The following is a 21,789-nucleotide window of genomic DNA, read 5'->3' on the forward strand; positions in this document are numbered from 1 at the left end:
GTTGCATCGGTTTCACACCAGTTGGCCGCCACCCCTCCGCCAAAATCCGGCTATTAGATGTGACCACGAGGTTGATCAGGAGAAGCCATCATGTCTTAAACACAGAAGGGCCCTCTGGAGCCCTATCGCCCCACCATGGCCCGCCATCCCCCTCCCCCTCTCCCTCCCTCGTGCACCACCTTACCCCCTCTCCAAGCCCCATCCAAATCCCAGACCTTTCTGCCCATGTGAGAGACAGGCTACCCAACCCTGGCTCCCCACTGGCGCATCCCTCCCCTCCCACCGGAGAGATGAGCTTGCAAAAGCACCAGCAGCTGGGGCGAGGAAGTGGTGGGGTAATGGGTTCTGATCGGGACCTGCAGTCCACTGCTTCCTCCATCTCTCTGCCCTCTGTGAAGAAGGCCCCCAAAAAGAGGCGTCTCTCCCTAGCCTCGCTTTTTAGGCGACGAGGACGAGAGTCTAAATCAGGCCGCCAAAGGTCCCGAGACCTGCAGCACTCTGGACCCGGAGGGCTAGGAGGGGTGGATGGCATCGCCAGTATTGAGAGTATCCACTCTGAGATGTGTAATGATAAGAACTCTGCCTTCTTTGCTGTGGCTGGGACCGGAGCTGCCTCGTCTGCTGCTGCTGCTGCTGCCTCCACCTCATCTGCCTCGGGGCCTTGTTCCTCTACCTCCTCATCCTCCAAGGTAGGGGGTGGGGTTGGGGCAGAGCTACTGGAGTGCCCGCTGTGCCTTTTGCGTCACTCCAGGGAGAGCTTCCCTGACATCATGACCTGTCACCACCGCTCCTGCATTGATTGCCTGCGCCAGTACCTACGCATTGAAATCTCAGAGTCCCGTGTCAACATTAGCTGCCCTGAGTGTTCAGAGCGCTTCAACCCACACGACATCCGTATGATCCTGGGAGACCACGCACTGATGGAGAAATATGAGGAATTCATGCTGAGGAGGTGGCTGGTAGCTGATCCAGACTGCCGCTGGTGTCCTGCACCAGACTGTGGGTAAGTAGTTAATTAAAATACTTGGGATTTAGTGGACCATGGAAATTTAAAGTTTGTTACCACCCTCAATGAAGGCAAACAAATGTCCAGTGTGTGTGTGTGTGTGTGTGTGTGTTCGTGTGTTCCCAAGTCGGCTGCTGAGTGTGAGACTTGTTTCTAATTGGAAATTACTTAAATTTATCAACAAGCTAGTTGTGCAGTTTCAGCTGAGTCTCAGTTCGCTGCTTGCTCATGGGGGTACCTAAATGGTAAATAGTTCTACTTTTTAAAAAATAAAAAAGTTATCCAAATCCAAAAATTGAGAACTTAATAATGATCAAATAAATAAATATTGGAATAGTTGGAATATTAACTTCTTTTCATAGTGTCTCAAATTGCTCACCTTGAGATTGAGAAAGCTTATCTTGGGTCCCGCCTTAAGCATAGTTGCTTGAAGTCACAGAATGTCGTTCACTTTCTGTGGTCTCTGGTCATCAAGTCACTTCCTGTGTGGATACTGCTTGAAGTACATGTGAAACACCACATATACTGACTGACACGGCGGAGAGACACAACTCCAAAACCTCGAGCGGTGGAAGTGAGTGAAAGAAAAGCGACATAGCGCGTTTGACCTCGGCTGTTGTAAGAATGAACTCATATCAAGTGGTACGGCGCATTAAGCTATGGTGTTTCTGTCTCACTGTCAACTGACGGGAATGATGAATTTCTCAACCTGACATCTTCGTGGAGGACAAAAACAATCACACAGGCCCAGGATCCTCCAGCAGCCACTGTGCCCAGGCTCCTCTAGCAAGGCACCAACAAGTAAATCGACAGACTTCAACGGGCCATCACAAGGTAATACCAATCTCATCATTTTCAAAATGCCGCCTAAAAAAGCAAACCCAGGAGTTGAAGAGGAGTTGGAAGAGATTAGGAAATCGCTTAATTTCATGTCTGATGAACTGAGTAAAGTGGCTAAACAACAAGGTATGCTACATGACCTAATGGATGAAATAAAACAACTAAAAAACCTCATAAAGGACAAGGACAAGAAAATAGACGACTTGGAACGGCAAATCGAGGACCTTGAACAATACACAAGAATGGATGATTTAGTCATAAGTGGACTGGAGACGCAACACCGAACCTACGCCAGAGTAACAGCTGGCGGAGGTAAAGACGGTGAAGATGCTCCGGTAGAGGAGCTGCAAACGCTTGAACAGCAAGTGATAAAAATTCCTTCAAACGAAGAATGTAAGTATTCAGAGCCATCATATTGTAGCATGCCACACACTCCCCAGTAAAGACAGTAAAACAAAGGCAGCAATTATTCTTCGGCTTGTGAGTCGCAAAACAAAGATTGAGTTACTGAAACAGGGTAAGAAGCTAAAACGGACCGGTGTATATTTAAATGAACATTTAACGAAAAAGACTGCTGAAATTGCAAGATAGGCACGCAGCCTGACAAAACAAAATAAGATACAAGCAACATGGACGAGGAACAGCAAAGTAATGATAAGACTAAATGGCAATCCCGAAGAAGCGAAAGTTGTGATGATAAGAGAACTCAAAGACTTAGAGCAATATAAATAATCAGGAATCTGCTATGGAAACTATTGGAAAAGTGACGATTGGATAATGAACAATGGGTATGGAAAGTGTTTCTGGCCTTATGGCTCAAAAAACAATGGAAAAAACAACAACAAAAACAAAAAACACATAAATGACAAGTTTGGACACAGATTATAGGTTTCCATTCAGAGATATTGAAGAGGAAGAATTTGATTATGAAAAGGACTGTCAAGGTGGTTATTTTGCCACACACACTGAGAAATCGAACTTCAAAACGTTTAATTATGCTGAACACAACATGCATGACCCTGAAAGTAACATTGACCCAGATAACCACTTCTACAATAACAACAATAGTACTTGTGAGTACTATACAGATGACCAATTCAATATGAATATTAAAATGGCAAATGCATTGTCGGTCATACATTTCAATAGTAGAAGCCTGTATAAAATATTTCTAAAATTACAGAATGTTTAAGTAAGTTAAAAAAAGTTTAATATAATTGCAATATCAGAAACATGGCTCAATAATGAGAAAGTTAGTGAAATGGGACTGGAAGGATACGAATTATTTACAATGAACAGGGTGAATAAAAAAGGAGGTGGTGTTGCTTTATATGTAGATAAAGTTTTGAAATGTAGTCTGATTGAATGTATGTCAAGCACCATAGATAACGTATTGGAATGTGTTACTATTGAAATCCATGTTGAAAAAGCTAGTAATATAATTATAAGTTGCATCTATAGGACACCAGGATCATTGAGACATTCAATGAAAAACTTGCTATGTTTAGCAACCTAAATGATGAAAAAGTGCAAATAATTTGTGGTGATTTTAATATAGATTTGCTAAACCCAAATGGACATCAGAAAACAACAGATTTCATCAATACAATGTATAGTAACTCCCTTTTCCCTGTAATTATAAAACCAAGTAGAATAACAATTGATACAGCTACATTGATAGATTATATATTCACAAATAAAATTGACCATGAAATAGTAGGTGGACTTCTTATAACTGATATAAGCGATCATCTTCCTGTTTTTGCAATTTTCTAAAATTATTTTGGGATTAAAACTACACAAAAGAATCAAACATTTGATATGATACGACATAGAACAACAAGAGCCATTACTGCCCTCCAGGTGGACTTAAAGGAACACAATAGGAATGAGGTTTTTGCAAATGAAGATTCAAATAGTGCATATGATGCATCCCTATCAACTGTAATTTCACTATATGAAAAACATTGTCCTTTAATGAAAATCACTAGAAAGCATCACAGATCAAATAAGCCATGGATCACAAAGGGGATAGAAGATGCATGTAAAAAGAAAAATAATCTATATAAGAGAGTCATAAAACCGAGGACAAAAGATGCTGAAATAAAGTACAAGTTATATAAAAATAGATTAGTAAATATTATAAGAACAAGTAAGAAAGAATATTACCACAAATTATTGGAGCAAAGTAGAAGTAACACACAAGAAACATGGAAGATATTAAATAGTATAATCAAAAAGGGCTCAAAAAATAAGAATTATCCAGACTATTTCAAAAAAGATAAAGATATTGTGCTTGATAAAACGAAAGACATTGCAAATGAATTTAATGATTTCTTTGTAAATGTTGGCTTTAATTTAGCAAAAGAAATTCCAGAGTCAAGAAATAATAATGACTTAAATAAACATATTACTCAGAATGTGTCCTCCATGTTTATTGGTGCTGTAACTCATAGAGAAATAATTAACATTGTGAAGGCATTTAAAAATAAAAAGTCCACTGACTGTTTTGGTATTGACATGATATTAGTTAAAAGTATTATAGAATATATACTGCAAACTTTCGCATACATTTGTAATCTGTCCTTTCGAACTGGTGTGTTTCCCTCACAAATGAAAATAGCAAAAGTTATTCCAATCCATAAAAACGGAGAGAGATGTCAGTTTACCAATTACAGGCCAATATCACTACTCCCACAGTTCTCAAAAATTTTAGAAAAGTTTTTTGTTAATAGACTTGATAAATATATTGAGAAGCATAATCTCCTAAGCGATAACCAATATGGCTTTAGAGTGAAAAGGTCCACTTCGATGGCAGTGATGGAACTTGTAGAAGGGATATCTAATGATATAGATAATAAGGAATATACTGTGGGTGTATTTATAGACTTAAAAAAGGCGTTTGATACAATTGATCATTCTATATTAATGAATAAACTAGAGAGATATGGCATAAGAGGGATAGCATACAAGTGGATGAAAAGTTACCTGGATGACAGATATCAATATGTCGAAATCAATAATGTGAAATCTAAGCAGTTGAAGGTAACTTGTGGTGTTCCTCAGGGCTCTGTGCTGGGCCCTAAATTATTCATATTATATATAAATGACATATGTAATGTTTCCAAACTGTTAAAATGTGTATTGTTTGCTGATGATACCACTCTGTATTGCTCAGGTAAAAACCTAGAACAGCTTATGACTACAGCGGAAAAGGAGTTAAATATATTAAAAAACTGGTTTGATGTAAATAAGTTATCGTTAAATATAAAGAAAACAAAATTGATTATTTTTGGCACTAGACAAATGAAAAATGTATCTAAAATCAGGGTTAATGGAATTGAAATTGAAAGAGTGTACGAAAATAAATTTCTTGGAGTGATGATTGATGATAAGCTGAGTTGGAAGTCTCATATAAACCATGTGAAAACAAAAATGTCAAAAACCCTTGCTATTCTCTATAAAACAAAGCATGTCCTGAACAAAAAAATCATTAAACACACTTTATTGTACTCTGTTGCTTCCATATATGACTTATTGTCTGGAGATATGGGGTAATGCATATAAAACGAACACTCTTCCTATTTTCAAATTACAAAAAAGAGCTATAAGAATTATAAACCAATCAAACTATATAGAACCAACTAACATTTTGTTTATTAATCTGAATACCCTGAAATTTTATGATTTAGTTGAATATAAAATGGCACAGATAATGTATAAAGCACAAAATAACTTGCTTTGCCGCAGTACTCAGAAGCTGTTCAAAGTCAGAGAGAGTCAATATGACTTAAGGGGAACAGATTTCTTTAAAAAAACAAAACAAGATAAGGACAAATATAAAGCAGAGATGTGTTTCTGTTAGAGGAGTTAACCTGTGGAATAGTTATGACAGTGATTTTAAAAAGGTGTGGTTCATTTTCCTTGTTTAAAAACATGTTTAAAAATAGAGTATTAGAAAAATATATAAATCAAGAATGAAAAGAGCAAAAATAATAATACTGAAACTCTTGATTGTTTTGCTTTGATGTAGTTATTTATCTAAGGTGGAAAGTTGTTTTTTTTGTTTTTGTTTTTTTTGTTTGTTTGTTTGATTGTTTGAGGTGACTTTTGTTGTGATTTGGCGCTATATAAATAAAATTGAATTGAATTGAAGTTTGTCTGTTTTTGCTTTGTTTTATTCTTTGCTTCGAGCCCTGTGTACAGGAGCTGCATGCAAAAAGATGTTTTGTTAAAAGGGTTGGCGTAATAAGCAAATGCTTCAGCCAATACCTTTTAATTAGACTTGTCTCATGCTTTCTTGCTTTGTGGTAGATCTTTGTTCTGTATTCATTGAGATATTTGAATGCTAATAAATCAAATCAAATCAATCAATCAAATCATACTAAGGGTAATTTACACTGTCATAGATTTAACACTGTCTGTGAAGCTGGATTTATGAAGAAAAGCATTTAAAGTTTTTAGACCACGTCTAGCGCCATTTTCTCAGTACAGAACTGGTAACTCGGTTGAAAACAAGGAAGCTAAAACTAAAAAGCAGTACAAGGGGATCACTTTTGTCGTGTTAAAAAACAAGTTCATGCTGTGTTGCTTAAGCAGTAAGTAGTTAATCGTTATTCGGCTAGCTGAAGAGAAACGGAAAAATCCACCTATTAGCTCTAATGCTAGGGTTTGTAGAGGACTCTATGAATGAGGTCAGTATTGAGGAAAGCCTGTTAGAGTCAAGTACACCAGTGGTTGACCAGACCAGCATTGAGCACTGCAGTTATCTGGCAAAGCAAGATGTCAGTGCATTAAATTAGTCTTTGTTTTTCCAAGCACATTCAAACAGTTTGCAACATAACTATTACATGTGCATCACACCACAAACATAACAAAGCTTTCTTACTGAAGCACAATCGGGAATCCTGACCTCCATCAGTATATTCATATGGGAATAGATTAAAAAATTAAAATAAAACACTTGGGCCTCGGAGGAAGAGATGCTATACTTTTTGGAGCCCTAATTTTCTTGTTTAGAAATTCTTATCTCATATTATCTCACAGAGTGGATTGCTACTACTACCAGAAGTGAGGAAAATGTAGGTGAAGGAGAGTGTAACATAGCAGGATTTGTTTTCATGTTATAAATCCAGCTTCACAGACAGGGGTAAATCTGTGGCAGTTTCTGAGTATAAATTAGACTTTTAGAATTAGAATTAATACATGTTTCATGTTTACTTTTAGGACTGGCTTTACAGCAGGTGAAGACTGATCGGGTAACTCTAGATTAATATAAAAAAAAACACTTAAATGAAAGGTGTCCAAGAAAATTGAAAAATTGGGCCAAAAAAGCTAAGTCCGATTTTGTATATTATTGTGTCAGCTTAATCTTAATCGATCCTTTTCAAGTGTACAGAAGCATTGAAGTTTTTGATTGTTCAAATACATATATCTAGCAATGAAAGAATTAAATAAAATTAACTTCGAGGAAATAAGTATTGTTGCATAAATGGAGAGATTTTAATAAAACTGTAATAATAATACTGTGGTCCTCTCTGGCAGGAAATCATTTTCATCAAGAGGATATTCTGTTCATTAAGAGGTCATGGTGGAAACTGATCATTGACTTGACTCATTTTGTATTTAATACTCCATTCATTTTGATTTGCTATGGTCAGTCATTATTAACCCCCCGTCTTTCTGTCTGAACGTATTTACTTCAGCTCTATCTCTGTGACTCGCTCCTTGTCCCTTCTCCAGTAATCCAGTGGTGCTGGACTGTTTTTCCTGTTTAATCCTCTCTTCCTGAGTGACTGCTCATTGGCCTGCTTCCACCCAGCCCCCTCCCCCCCCAACTGTCACTGCGTTGTCACTTTGTAGAGGCCCTGCAGGGTCAGTGACTCTCACTCACTGACATATCAAATCAACAGCTCATTAATATGGTTCTGAGTGGACATCTATCTACAATTTCTTAACTGCAGACAGTTCAGAAATCCATATTTGACATTTATGGAAAAATGGCTGAAATGTTAATTTCCTCGCAACGCCAAATATGTGACGTGGAATTTTGAAATACAGTTCATTTTTTCCCTTTTTTGTATATTAAGAAGCAACGCAACAGAAGTTGTTTTAACTACTCAACTATTTAGGAAAATCATTTTCCATAAGCAGGTTTCTCTCTGTCATGGTGAAAGACTCTTGCTCTCTCTCAGCCATTTCCTTTTCTTCCAGGAATTGTTTGCGGTCTGGAAAAAAAAAAAAAGAATTCATCCCTTCAGACTTTCTTAAAGTACTGTTTGTACTTTGTTCTGAATCCCTAGTAACCTTCAAAGCTTGGTATGTGTGTTTTCTTCCCTTGGATGTCCTGTTTTGTAAACTTGGCCATAATACCAGTTTCAATGTAGGAGTTAAAGGTGGCATGACGTGTTTGTTTTTGTTTTGTTCTTTTTTTTTTTTTTTTTTTTTATTGTTTTTTCCATTCACCTCAGCTAAGGTAGCACAAGACACAAGTAGACTTTAATCTTGGAGTAATTTTCCTGCTTAGAAATATGTGCAGCTGGACATGTGATACCGTATAGCTTTTGCCATATAGATATCCCTTTTACATTAGTATGTGATTTATTTGCTATTGCTGGTGTTTTACTGTCATCAGCTGTGTCTTCAGCTAATGTCTCTTTTTTTGTCAGTCATTAGAACAAAGTTTATTCTTTCTTTTCCTTTCAGAACAGAAGACCAATGGGCAGGAAATTATAAATCAAATCAGAATGACATTTATCAGGAGCTGCAACCTTTATGCAGATTACTTTACAGCTTATAGTGGCCATCTGGTTGCCTTGCTATTAATTCTGTAGTGTAGTGTGTGATCACTAAAGGTGTTTTATTGTCGTTAGCCATTTATTCATTTTTTTCCCATGTTTGTAGAAAAGAAATGTTTCATTCTTGTAGGCTTAGATATTTATGGGGCTTGGATATTTTCCCCCTCATTTTGGTTCAGAGGAATCTCCAGTTTCCATCTATTTTCATGTTCCCCTTTTCCTGCTGCTTTTCTATGCTCTGGCCCTTTCCCCTCCTGCAGGTTAGAGGTTATGGACACTGCTTCTGCATTTTCAGAAGAAGTGGAGATGTAGACGCTTAACAGATCCATTGATTTTGATAATGTTTAAGTGAATGCAACTTTTCATGTTGTTCCTGTGGCTGATTTAGCAGTCTCAACAATGGTGAGATTAGTTGCATGACAGGGAGTTTGAGGCCATTTGCTGTGCTATCTCTACAGTACTTAGGCTGAATAGTGCTAAGTGCATATCATTTTAAATGAGACATGCATGTCGCTGTGATTCTGTCTGCATTGTAAACACAGTTCTCAACAGAGTACACCGATCCCCAGTAGAGGAAGTCTCCCAGGCTCTCTGTGATTGAAACTTGATCCTTGGGTCAGTCCCAGAGGGTCTGGGAGACTTCTGCTACGCTCGGATATAACCATGTCACACACTCTTGGGTTTCCCCAAGAAATTGGCTAGCTGGTATTTTGCAGCTGTCATCTTTAAGCTTTTTACTTTCTTAGTTTTTACCGTCGTCTCTTTGCAAGGGCTCAAGACTGTTGTGTTAAAACATGCATTATTTCACTTCTGCTGTTACTGTGTCTGACATGCATTGTTGGAGAAAAGGTTAGTAAAGAAACCAGATAAGGCAGACAACAGCTATAAAGGTGAGACATCGTATCCAGCTGCCTGTAGTGGGACATCTGTCAGTTCAAGTTATAGTCGTTGATTCACTTTTTGACCTAGACTTAAGTTTTTATTAGATAAACTGCAGTTTTTGGCACCTAGTTTCTTTTTTTTTTTTAGCCCTGGAGGTAACTACATCAGTTAGTCAATAGAAGTGTTTTTCTGTTTTATATCTGGCTGTTTAAAAGTCTATGAGTAAATGAAACATCAATTTAAGAAAATTGGTTAAAATATTTTTATTACAATCTTAGTGGCTTTCCTTGGGAGTGGCAACAACTGTTGTAAGGAAACCAAACAGTCACAGATATTCAAGAGAGTTATTGAAGATGGCTAAAGCATAATTCCTCTCAGAAAAATGTACTTGTGAGACAATGGAGTAGATACAGGAACATACTTTTTTTTTTTTCTTTTTTTTTTAAGCCATCATAGGACTTCCTGCTGCAGAGTTCGAGTAAAAAAAAAAAAAAAAAAAAAAAAAAAATGAACACCATTTCTCTTATCCTTTTCTCAAATGTCAGCTTAATTTTCAGCATCTTCATTTTCATCACTTTAATTTTTGTCTAAAATTCTGGTTAGAAACATTTTGCTGCTTCTGCATGATGCAGTTGTTTTCCTTCATAGTAAAATCCTTCTAGAACCAGAAGCCTCAACATTTGGCATGTATCGACTTTTCATGTGACTTAAATTCAGATTCTTTGCGGGCACCATGGTGTAGCGTTTTGCCTTATGACTTTTTTGTGCGTCCCCTGGCAGGTATGCAGTTATTGCCTTCGGGTGTGCCAGCTGTCCGAAGCTCACCTGTGGGAGGGAGGGCTGCGGCACAGAGTTCTGTTACCACTGTAAGCAGCTGTGGCATCCCAACCAGACCTGTGACGCAGCGCGCCAGCAAAGAGCCCAGAGCCTCCGCCTCAGAACGGTGCGCTCATCCTCCCTCAACTACAGTCAAGAGAGTGGAGCTGCAGGTGGGCTGACTTAACGATTTTACACAACACGCTTATTAGGAGAAGGAAAAAAAAAAACAAAAGAAGACAACGCTGATCATCAGTCCTCAATGAGCAATCCCTAACCCATATTTCACTGTTGTAAATCATACTCTGTTGTTACTTCTAGCTGATGACATCAAGCCGTGTCCACGCTGTGCTGCTTACATCATCAAGATGAATGATGGCAGCTGTAACCACATGACGTGCGCTGTCTGTGGCTGCGAGTTCTGTTGGCTCTGCATGAAAGAGATCTCAGACTTGCACTACCTGAGGTAAGCATCTTAACACATACATATACAGTATATACTAATAGACATAAAGTACATGCTGTTGGACCAACGGTTTCACTACAAGTATTTTAAGAATTTAGCAATTTAAAAAAAAAAAAAAAAAAAAAAATCCTGCTGTGATGAAAACCTGTTGGTCATGTGACACCCTGTAACTACAGCACATAGCTAGTAGTTGTTCCACCGTTTATTTGCTGGTTAACTTTTGTTTCCAGATTGGTACCTGAGATTAGAAGGCTATCCAGCGCTTGCTCTTCCTGTGAACATTTCTCACTGTTTCTGCTCGTCTTTACCTCTCTCAGTCCATCAGGCTGTACTTTCTGGGGAAAGAAGCCGTGGAGCAGAAAGAAGAAGATTCTTTGGCAACTGGGAACACTCGTGGGTGCCCCTGTTGGCATTGCACTCATTGCAGGCATAGCTATCCCTGCCATGATTATTGGTATTCCTGTATATGTGGGAAGGAAGGTAAGGCCTTGCGCACACATACCTACACAGTAGATTGGGATATATTTCAGTTTTCCTGCTCATAGTTTTTACTACACGGATTTTGTTTATTATTGGGATGTGTCTCTATGTAGATTTATAATATTATAAAGTCATAATTCATTCTTAGTGTTGCATGTACCCTTTAATCCTTTCAGAATGTCCACATGCTTGTTGCATAACTTTATTCATGTCACTGCTGTCAGCAATCAAAGTAAACATGGCGAGTAGCCAGAAACAATCACTGCAACAATCAGTAACCAGCTAGTTCTACTGAGCGGCCAATGTACCCTCAGTCATCTCATTTTCCCAAACTCTGGAGTTGATCCGAGCCAGCAACAGTCATGTGTTACTAACCTGTGTGTCTGTGTATATGTGCACTTGTTTTGTGTTACTCACAAGTCGGGATCTGTTTAGAATAAGAACTTCACATTACAATAAAATGAAACCAGTTGGTCTCCAAAATTCCCCACGAAAGGCTGCCAGCAAGAATCTTGAGCCAACTGACTTTTCTTCTCTGCAAACGTCCAGCGCACATTCAGAAGTGATCACAACATACATGAAACATCTGAACATGAATCACTTACACTCCACAAGCACCAAAGTCAATATAGTTATCTTTGAACCATTGTCCCAGGTGTTTTATAGGGGCTTTTTGCCACTAGCACTACCACATTTGTATTGTTTCTGCAATGAAATGCGGGCAGTGCAAAAGAACAGAATGCAACAAAGAAAATGTCAGCCAACCTAAAGAAACAGCATTCATCAAAGAGTTGTCTCATTTGTGGTTTCTTAAAGAGGAAGTTGATGGTAGTAAAAATTTACACCGAAAGACAGAGAGGCAGACAAGAGTTCTGTCTCCTGCAACAGTAGCTCAGTAAAGTTGTCATAGTATTGCCAGTGCCTCTAAAATAATTTCTGAGGAGCAGGTAAAAGGTAAACAATAAGCATTTTTATTTTTATTGTAGAAATCTGCTCCACAACAACACTGTTAATCATACTTTTTCAGTGGTGTCTTTGAGGACTCAGCTCATACGTTAAGTGCAAGTTCACTCTCCTCTAAATGTGTCTCTCACATTTGTGCCACTTTTCTCTGTCAGATCCATAACCGCTACGAAGGCAAAGATATTTCCAACCACAAGAGGAACCTGGTGATCGCTGGTGGGGTGACTCTGTCTGTCATCGTGTCTCCAGTAGTGGCTGCAGTCACTGTCGGTCAGTCTGTGCTCTAACCTGCACCCTCCCAACTCTCTAGTTCTCTTCTCACTGGAGATCTTTAATGACATGCTGTGCCTGTGTTTGACTTTGTTGGAATCAGGAATTTCTTATGTTTAATGTTCAAGTTCAGATTATACAAAAGTTTATTTTCACTCATCATTTCTCATTAGCTATTTTGTAAACATGGGAAAAATCAAAGAGGGATGGTCTGTTATGTTTTTTATTTTTATTTTTTTAGTGCTCTGACCTTATTTGACCCTGGTGTGTCTATGTCTCTCGACTCTTTCACCTCTTAGGCATTGGAGTTCCTATCATGCTTGCATATGTCTACGGCGTGGTACCCATCTCTCTGTGCCGTAGTGGTGGGTGTGGTGTCTCCGCTGGGAACGGGAAGGGAGTTCGCATCGAGTTTGATGATGAAAATGACATGAACGTTGGGAGCGGGGCAGCTGCCGCTGGTAAGGTTCGATTTCCAGTCCCGATCTGAACTAGCCCACCACCCAAAACCAAGAGGGCGTGTTATGCCAATCGACATTATTTGTAAATAAGATCTTTTGCTTGCTTCACTCATGGCAAGTACTCTTTCCTTCCACAGTAAACTGTACTTCCTCTGCCTCTTCGCTTTTCCAGGCCTACAGTTGCTTTGAAAAGTGTACTTGGCAGTATACTTTTATTTTACATTTTTCCTCTTTTCACACTTCAAAGGTGTGTTTGAGGATTAAAATGCTAGTTTTAGGTAAGGGTTAGGGTTAGACAGTAACTTGTGATGGTTTAAGTTAAAGAGTTAAGTTAAAGAGAGCCATACAAATGTGCCTGACTGCCCCTTCACCCACATACAGAGCCACATCCTCATACTTGGCACTGCACTTATAATACACAAACTAAGACTGAAGAGAATCTTCAGTGAAAACCTGTCAAGATAAGCAAAGAACAGACGGATGAACAAACTGATATGTTTTTTTGTTTGTTTTTTAAAATTCCACGCTGATATATTTTGTTTTGTTTCATGTTCTGTGTAGATACTACATCAGTCGCAGACGCCAGGAACAACCCCAGTATAGGTGAAGGCAGTGTCGGTGGGTTGACAGGCAGCCTGAGTGCAAGCGGCAGCCACATGGACCGTCTGGGGGCCATTAGGGACAACCTGAGTGAGACGGCCTCCACCATGGCCCTGGCTGGAGCCAGCATCACCGGCAGCCTGTCTGGCAGCGCCATGGTCAATTATCTGAACAGGTAAATGTGTGCTGCAATATTTAAATGTGGTTGTGACTTCAGTGTGCTCTCCTGCATTGTCTTATTTTCTCTCTCTCTCTGTTGTCAGGCTGGAGGTGCAGGCTGATGTGCAGAAGGAGCGCTGCAGTCTTAGTGGCGAGTCCGGCACAGTGAGCCTGGGAACAGTCAGCGACAATGCTAGCACCAAAGCAATGGCTGGATCCATTCTTAATGCCTACATGCCTCTTGACAGGTGAGCATCATAGGTTTGGATAAGTCGAGAAAGCATGATCTTCTGTTCATTAGCATGTTTAGTCCAGTTCTTTGTAGCTTCATAGTGTGAAACAGATGCAGCGGATTAGTGAATAATACCTGTATTATTGTAAACCTGTGCTCACGTCAACTGAACACAAAGTATTATTGTTTATATCATCATGTTTTGAACCTAGCCTAATTTCTAACCTATTGTACTAGTTGGTAACAAATTAGGCTAGTGCTATTCAAAGATAAAATGGTCATCTAGAGTCTATAGTCACTATATGTTATGAATAACAGCCCTCTGGATGCTTAATTGTGCTGAACACAAACTACATGCAACTCATGTTTCCTGTGTCCTCTCTTCTTCCAGAGATGGGAACAGTATGGAGGTGCAGGTTGACATTGAATCCAAACCTGGCAAACTACGGCATCACAGCGGCAGCAGCAGCATTGATGACGGCAGCCACGTTGGTCGCTGCGGCTGGACCTGTCCCTCTAATGGCTGCACCTCTGCAGAGGGCAAAGGAACCTCCACTAAGTGGGCCAAAGAGGCCTCCTGCTCCTCCTCCTCCAGCTCGGGGGGCAAGAAGAGCAAAGGCAAGCTGCGGAAGAAAGGGGGAGGAGGCACAAAGATCAATGAGACACGGGAGGACATGGATGCTCAGCTGCTGGAGCAGCGCAGCACCAACTCCTCAGAGTTCGACTCTCCTTCGCTGAGCGGCAGCCTGCCATCAGTGGCCGACTCCCACTCCAGCCACTTCTCTGAGTTCAGCTGCTCCGACCTGGAGAGCATGAAGACCTCGTGTAGCCACGGCTCCAGCGGTGGCGACTACCACACGCGCTTTGCCACAGTCAGCCCCCTGCCTGAAGTGGAGAACGACCGCCTGGAGACCTGCCCCACTTCTTCATCCTCCTCCCAGGGACAGAGTGCTGTGGCCACCCCCAACTCCCCCACCTCCACCACGTCCTCCCTGGGTCACAGCACAGAGCTCCCCCCTCTCTGCTTCATAGCAGAGGAGAATGTCAACCTGGTGTGCCCCACTGAGCCGGACTCTCACAGCAACACCGGAGAGATGTTGAAGGAAACCAACAACAACAACACCCAGCATCATCAACCACAACAGCCAGCCCAGACGCAGCATCAGCCCAAGAACTCCTGTATACAGACTGATATTTAAAATCTCAATACCATAAGTGCTGCACACACATTGTTTCAACATCCTTTTCCTCCACTAACATAACAATCCTAGCTTAAAGTTTAACCTGCATTTTCTGTTATTCCCTTGTAAAGGGGACATGTTACTTTTGGATTGGACATCCTCTGTTGAAAAGCAGCCACTGAGTGAAGTATTAAAAAAGGCTTCTGCAGTGCAGCCGCGTGAGAAATTTTAAGGTTATGAATGCTGATGTTTCTCCCTGTGCTGACACATTTTTGTCACTCGCTGGCCACCTGTAACAGAAGGCAACCCACTGACTCGGGTGTGTCAGATTTATCTGTGTAGACTAAAGTAAAACCACTGTGCCAGTTTTGCTAGTATTTGATTTTGGCCGTACTGTCTGGATGCAACACAATAAGAGAAGTTAACCAAGCAGGGACAAGGCAATACAACTTATTTTTATTTTCCCCAACACGTATTAGTTAACAGAGGGAACCTGGGAGTTCTCATCTGTATTTATTATTAGACTGGTTGTTTTTTGTCATGGATCTGTGTTTGAAATTAAATTGTAGAAGACCAAGGCCTGGGCTCAATGTCCTGAATCATTTTAGCTCTAAAGCTGACTTAAAAACAACTGAGATTGTTTTTAAATGGATGCACACACAGCTATTGTCCCATTGTGGGCGATGGTGCTTTATGGTTTTTTAGCAGCTCGCTAAGAAACGATTTGAGACCTGTAGGCTAATTCAGTGCATGTTCTAGCACTAAGGTGACTCAGGAAGCCTGGGCCTCATCTTGCTCTGTGGAAAGTTTGTAATGATATATGTTGAGGGTGTGGGTGGGGGCTATTTCTTGATTTGACAAAAGGTCTCTGGAAGGCCGTAGATGTTGAGATAATGCTTAAAGTCATTATAATAACATTAACCAATGGGTTGGTCAATTCTGTGAAATTGTACAAAGAAACTTTTTGTCCTGTTGAAAGGTGATTTATTCAGGCTGATGGTTTCGCCTCACTGAGTAAGAGAGAGCTTTGATATCTTTCTTTGTTAACTCATGGTGCCTTCAAGAAGCTGTTTGTGTTCCGTTTATCTCCACCGTGTCTTCTAGATTCCAATCAACAACCACAACAACTCATTGCAGAATGTCTGACTGTGTAGGAGGGATGCTCCTATGATAGATCTGGTAAATGAAGACTTTTCAATTGCCTACCAAAGACAGCACTCAGGCTCTTGTTAAATCTTAAACCTTTGACTTGTCAGCTGTAGATGCAGTATTGTGCATCCTTTTGAAACCACAGGGATGAATGATATGATCCGAAATTATACAGACACACAGACTGCTGTTTTTGTACATGCTTCACAAATGCTACGCAAATAACCAGGGCTGTACAACGGCCCGAGGCACCTGCACTGTTACCTGTATTTCCTATGACATTGATGTTTTGCAATGCACAAAGGTTAATGGGGATGCAGAGGTTGGTTAATGGTTACCTTCCTTATTGATTTGTCCTGTGAGTTCCTGTTTGTGTTGCCAATCGGTGCTGCTGAGCAGACTTGAAGTTAAGTTCTTCTTTATTTCAGAGTGTTTGCTTAAGCCTGTGTTTACCGCTCCGTGGTCTGCTTTACTGGGGGCCACCGAGTCAGCTCAGGTGAACCTCAACCATTGAGTGGTATCCTGACCCAGGTCTGTTACAGAATGAACTCTTTGGTTCGGTGGATTCGGCTTCTGCTGCACTCCTTCCCTGCATTACAGAAAAGCAGTTTTGTTCTTCCCCCTTAGTTCGGTTTCTCATTCTTCACCCAAATTCCAGTTTCTCAATCCTAAATTGAACACTAGTGCCAGATATAATTTGTAATTTGTGCAGAATTGCATAAGGTATTTGTATATTTGTTTGGTAATTTGCTTTACTATATGCGTGTAAATGCATATCAAAAAAATAAAAACAACTATATATGAAATGTTTACGGTTTCCAAATTTTTAAGTTAACAAAAGTACTGTAAATACACAAAGTGGACCTATTATGATCATTTAAAACTTCATATTTTTACTATTAGACTCTGTTAAGAGAAGTTTTGCATTATTCACTGTTCAAAATGAATAAATGGCCTGTATTTGTATAGCGCTTTACTAGTCCCTAAGGACCCCAAAGCGCTTTACACAACCAGTCATCCACCCATTCACACACTGGCAATGGCAAGCTACATTGTAGCCACAGCCACCCAATAATCCTTAGCTGTTATATTGGGCCTTGCTATGGCAAACACCATTATTACAACATATGTAAGACACAAAAACATCATGTCACTCCATCTTTAGTGTCTCTTCTGAAACTTTCCGTTACTTGTTATGAGCTAAAGAAGGAAAAAAACCATGTTTCCCAGTTTATTGAATAGCCCTCTGTGAATAGAATACACAATTTTTACAAATCTACTGACACAATGTTAAAAGCCACTGTTAAGAGAAGCTGTGGAAAATGCAGAATTATTCCCTCCTTCCCCCAAATTTACGTCCTTATGCTAAATTTTACATTCATGTAGATTTAATGAAACATGAGAAAACAAAAAGTTTGGATTCAGGCAGTCTTTAGATTCACAATACAGAAAGATTGATATTTATTACTTATAACATGGACAGAATGACTTTAAATAGCAAATAAATTACACATTTAAAACAGTTCTGAGTTTGGAGCCAAGTGAATATATGTGTGTGATAAATCCAAGTCATTAAAGAAATTTATTAAAGCTACAGAATGATATAAATAGACTTTTTCTTTACGAGTACCGATATGCTCACCACACTAAGTCGACCCCTAGACTGAAATCCAAGGCACACATCTTATAAAGATGCTGCTTCTCTCCAGTGTGCTGCCATCTGCTGTGAAGCTGATGGTGCAGGTAAACAGGCTCAACGGCACAATGTCATTTCACATGGTGAAGACAGAGACTTGCCTTTATGAATGGAATCAATACAGGAACACAGAGCTACAAATTTGCATAGATGACTTAAAGGAGAGCAAGAATTTTTTTTTGCTACAACATTGTAAGTTCTGTTACACTCACATGAACAGCAGTGAGACATGCAGGTCTCTTTCACCCATTAAGATAACACCATACATGTGGTCATATTAAAATAGTTACTTAAGATGCAGCAAAGACGCACTTTTAAACTTGGAAGGAAATTAGCTTTTTGTTTGTTTATATTTAACATGCACTGAATAGTTTTTGGTATGTGACAGCTGGTCTTTTATAAAATGATTTCAGAAAGCGACTGGGCTCAAAGAGCAGATCAGCTCGATGAAGCCTGTCCTAAGCAAAAGCTACTGCCTGGAGTGAGGAAACACCTGCCTGCTGTGTTACACAACAGCACATTGGACCTCGTTTATTAATACACTACGGTGAAAGGTCCACTGAGTCCCACTGTTGTACAATGCAAATGGTGCATGGTGTGTACAAAAGTAAAACTGCATAGCAAAATGTTCTGGAGAGAAAAATAGATTTTTTTTTTTTTTATATCGTCACAGACATTACAGACCAGTAGAGTGAATCAACTCGGTTCCATTGTATTGCTCATTCTGCAGCTTCCTGCCTTTGTGTACTCAGTTCTTGTGCAGTGTTTTGCATAGATCCAAGAGCAGTGGTGGAGCAGCTCATGCAGAGAGGGGAGGGTCAGATATATTTGTTGGCCAGGTTCTGAACATCGTTCTTAGTGAACTGTGTGCTCTGCACGGCTGAGAGATCCTCAAACAGCTGAGTCATGTGGTGACGCTCTTCCTTCTCCAGCAGCATTAGTACAACCTGCAAACAGTGCGTCAGCGTTTATCACCACACAGACCGCTTGATTGCAAAATCTTACAAACAAACTTTAGCTTTTCAGACCATATTTGCATGCTAATCTTACCGAGAACCTGTCAGCAGTGTGCAGATGGTTGAGGTGTTGGTAGACCAGATAAGGGTCTTTCTCCAGTAGGTGTGAGTGCAGGGCCTGCATGATGAAGCTGATGGTGTGTCCATCAAGCTGGGTGCTCAGGAACTGGGGAAGCATCTCTGGGGCCGTGGAGGCCAGTAGTTCCGCGCAGGCCACTGTGTTTCCAGAGCTACGAGCCGCATTCAGGGATTGGCCGAATTCATAGGCGCTGGCCGGCTGGAGGTTGATGCTGATGTCTTCTCCTTTGCAGCTGTTTTTGGAGTTAGGGACAGCGGTCACATTCTCGTCATCCTCAACCTGAGGAGGGAGACGGACATGGGTGAAACATTTAAACAGGAAAGACAAAAATGGAAAGCCGGTCTCTGTCAGTGAGTCACAATCTGGGAAATCTGCACCACCTATTGCCTTAATTAGGAATAATTTGTCTGGGATGCAGTGATTGGATCTATAAGCTTCCATCTTTACCTACTGGTGTGCTGAACCTGAAGAAAAGGAAAACAAGAGCTTCATAACAATCTGTAGCCTTTTAAACTTGGAGCACAGCCACTTTTCACTCTGGTGTTCCCCTGAAACTGAGACTGAGTTTTGAGACCCAGATAAGCAGCATAAGATGCATGGATACAATTTTACACTTTAGCTTTCTCCGTGTTCTCTTTTGTCTTTTAACAATAAACTGAAAATGGTACATCTAGCCCCACTCAAGCTTTAATTTGGTGCTTTTATTCTTCATTAGATCATTAATAGTAAATGAGGATGGAGCACAAAGACGAACGGTACACAACAGCTGGGAGCGCTGCACTTTATGATCTGTGCTAGGCTAGAATAAAACCAGAGCTGATCAGATTTCACACGGTATCCCAGCAGGTGTCAGGAGTAATCAGCTAAAAACACACAACTATTCAAAGGACACTTGTTGACCATAAGTCATGATTCTTCAGTCCCCATCATTATAATGCCTCTTCTTCCTAACCACACGTGTAGACTCTCTAAAGTCAAAAGTGGATATGTCTGTTGGATGCAATAAGGGGAAAATATTTATTTTCAATGAAAGTGAATAAACTGTACTCACCTCTGTGATGGGGACTGTCTTCCTGGGTTTGTTTGGTGAAGTGCTGGCCAGACTCTGTCTGAGCAGCTTGGTGACCTCCTCCAGCTCCTTCTCAGCCTCCTGCACGTTGGGATCTTGCTGCAGCACTTCCTGCAGGTCCGAGCTGCAAGCCAGGTAGTCCTGATGGAGGGAGACACCGAAAACATACAAAGAGAGCTTTATGTATGAAATATGTGAAAGGGATATTTTACTCCTTAGCCACCCAATAAAAAGAAATCACTCCCTTATGGCATTAGCCATTAAAGTCCAGCTCTATTCACCTTGAGACCTTTATTAGCCATGGCTCGTCTGTAGAAGGCCTTCTTATTGGTTGGCTCCAGTTTCAGTGCTGCATCACAGTCCTGCTTGGCCTCAGCGAACCTCTCCAGCTTCAAGTAGCACAGAGCTCTATAAACACACACACGTCAATTGTGATTTTTATTTTTGTCACTGGCACCTAATCACATTTGACACGTGACTCAGAAGTATCATGAATTTGTGACTCACTGCAAATCAGGTTTTATAATAACAGCTGAAGCCATGCCATCAGCATTAACAGAACAGAACATTTTCCTATGATGATGAGATTTACGATTTACACCTCAGAGATGTGCTTCTGGAGCCCCTTTTCTAAATGAATCTTCATGTTTTTAATTTTTTCAAATGGCTCTCAGCAGCTGTGCACCAATGGCGTATGGATGTTTGCTCTGGTGTGGCTGTACATACAATCTGTTCTCACAGCAGGGCTCCACATGCACATGCAAACACCAACACACAATAGGAAAACATTCACGTCATCAGTTTCTTCTGTGACCTGATCAACACCATCGATGTACTATTGTGTTGTGCACCAATTTACCACCAATACACACTAATTTGGCAGCAGTGACAGGTGGCACGACTGGATAGGATTAAAAACAGAGCTGAAAGCACGGCTGACAAATGACAGCTGGCCGTCGTTAATCGGCCTTTTTTAAATTCAGTTGAACAAATTTTGGGGATTTTCAGGCTGTTTTCCCACATCAAAGTGAACCAGTGGCAGAAGATGTGATGAACAGAGGGGAAACGAGACCGCAGGAACATGTCTGTTCATATTAAGGTGAGAATTAAATGACTAACCTGTTGGTGTAGATAGTGCATTCCTCTGACTTTAGCTTAAGGCATTCTGTGTACTTTCCCAGAGCATCCTGGTATTGGCTCTTCTTCACAAAATCGTTCCCTTCTTGTTTCAAAGCTGAAAAACGGACTTCGGCTTTCCTTTCTAGAAAACAAAACAAAGTGGTGATTGCTAAACATCGCTTACTCACACAGACACGAGGTCCATTCTCCTCCATTTTGACTTCATATATCCACACTGACACTTGCAATACATTTTAACTGACCTCGCTTTTATAAGCCTGTGCTACACAGCTGGAGGGTTTAAGCACTTGAAATTAATGCTGTGCTAGCTGGACATGAGCCACGAGAGTTAAGTCAGCAATCAGTCCCGGTGTGGACCGAGGGCTAATCAATCTGCTGCAGAGTGTCTGCAGAGCGTCTTCAGGGAGGTAAAATTATGCCAGCAGTGCTATTCTTTCATTAGAGTCTAAAAATAGCATAGGTAGAAAAGCCCTGGGAGCAGAGAAAC

The 21,789-nt window shown here is 40.4% G+C and overlaps 2 protein-coding genes across 3 annotated transcripts in view; one reads left to right on the top strand and one right to left on the bottom strand.

Annotated features, from left to right (window-relative positions):
* LOC308405183 (E3 ubiquitin-protein ligase RNF19A-like) lies at positions 1–17,108 on the top strand. Its single transcript, XM_080895645.1, has 9 exons — positions 1–1,003; positions 10,306–10,514; positions 10,663–10,807; positions 11,125–11,287; positions 12,406–12,520; positions 12,820–12,981; positions 13,543–13,756; positions 13,845–13,988; positions 14,364–17,108. Exons 1-9 carry the CDS (start codon positions 291–293, stop codon positions 15,169–15,171), a joined length of 2,673 nt encoding a protein of 890 aa, XP_080751771.1. The 5' UTR covers positions 1–290; the 3' UTR covers positions 15,172–17,108.
* Positions 15,482–21,789, bottom strand: part of spag1b (sperm associated antigen 1b) — a gene marked incomplete at its 5' end in the record, with an annotated part of 16,030 nt that continues 9,722 nt past the window's right edge. For both annotated transcript variants that reach the window (XM_080895643.1, XM_080895644.1), the window contains 5 exons: positions 15,482–18,945; positions 19,049–19,372; positions 20,145–20,303; positions 20,444–20,570; positions 21,282–21,423. In XM_080895643.1, the coding sequence (XP_080751769.1) occupies positions 18,817–18,945; positions 19,049–19,372; positions 20,145–20,303; positions 20,444–20,570; positions 21,282–21,423 (881 nt within the window). In that variant the 3' untranslated portion in view covers positions 15,482–18,816. The remainder of the gene's footprint in view (positions 18,946–19,048; positions 19,373–20,144; positions 20,304–20,443; positions 20,571–21,281; positions 21,424–21,789) is intronic.

Source organism: Rhamphochromis sp. 'chilingali', assembly GCF_963969265.1.
Source record: "Rhamphochromis sp. 'chilingali' genome assembly, chromosome: 11".
NCBI lineage: Eukaryota > Metazoa > Chordata > Actinopteri > Cichliformes > Cichlidae > Rhamphochromis > Rhamphochromis sp. 'chilingali'.

Bases quoted from the DNA above. Each gene is read 5' to 3' on its own strand.
- LOC308405183 (XM_080895645.1), top strand. From the start codon at position 291: ATGAGCTTGCAAAAGCACCAGCAGCTGGGGCGAGGAAGTGGTGGGGTA. The intron at 1,004-10,305 runs GTAAGTAGTTAA...GTCCCCTGGCAG, and splicing joins TGTCCTGCACCAGACTGTGG to GTATGCAGTTATTGCCTTCG. The intron at 10,808-11,124 runs GTAAGCATCTTA...TACCTCTCTCAG, and splicing joins TCAGACTTGCACTACCTGAG to TCCATCAGGCTGTACTTTCT.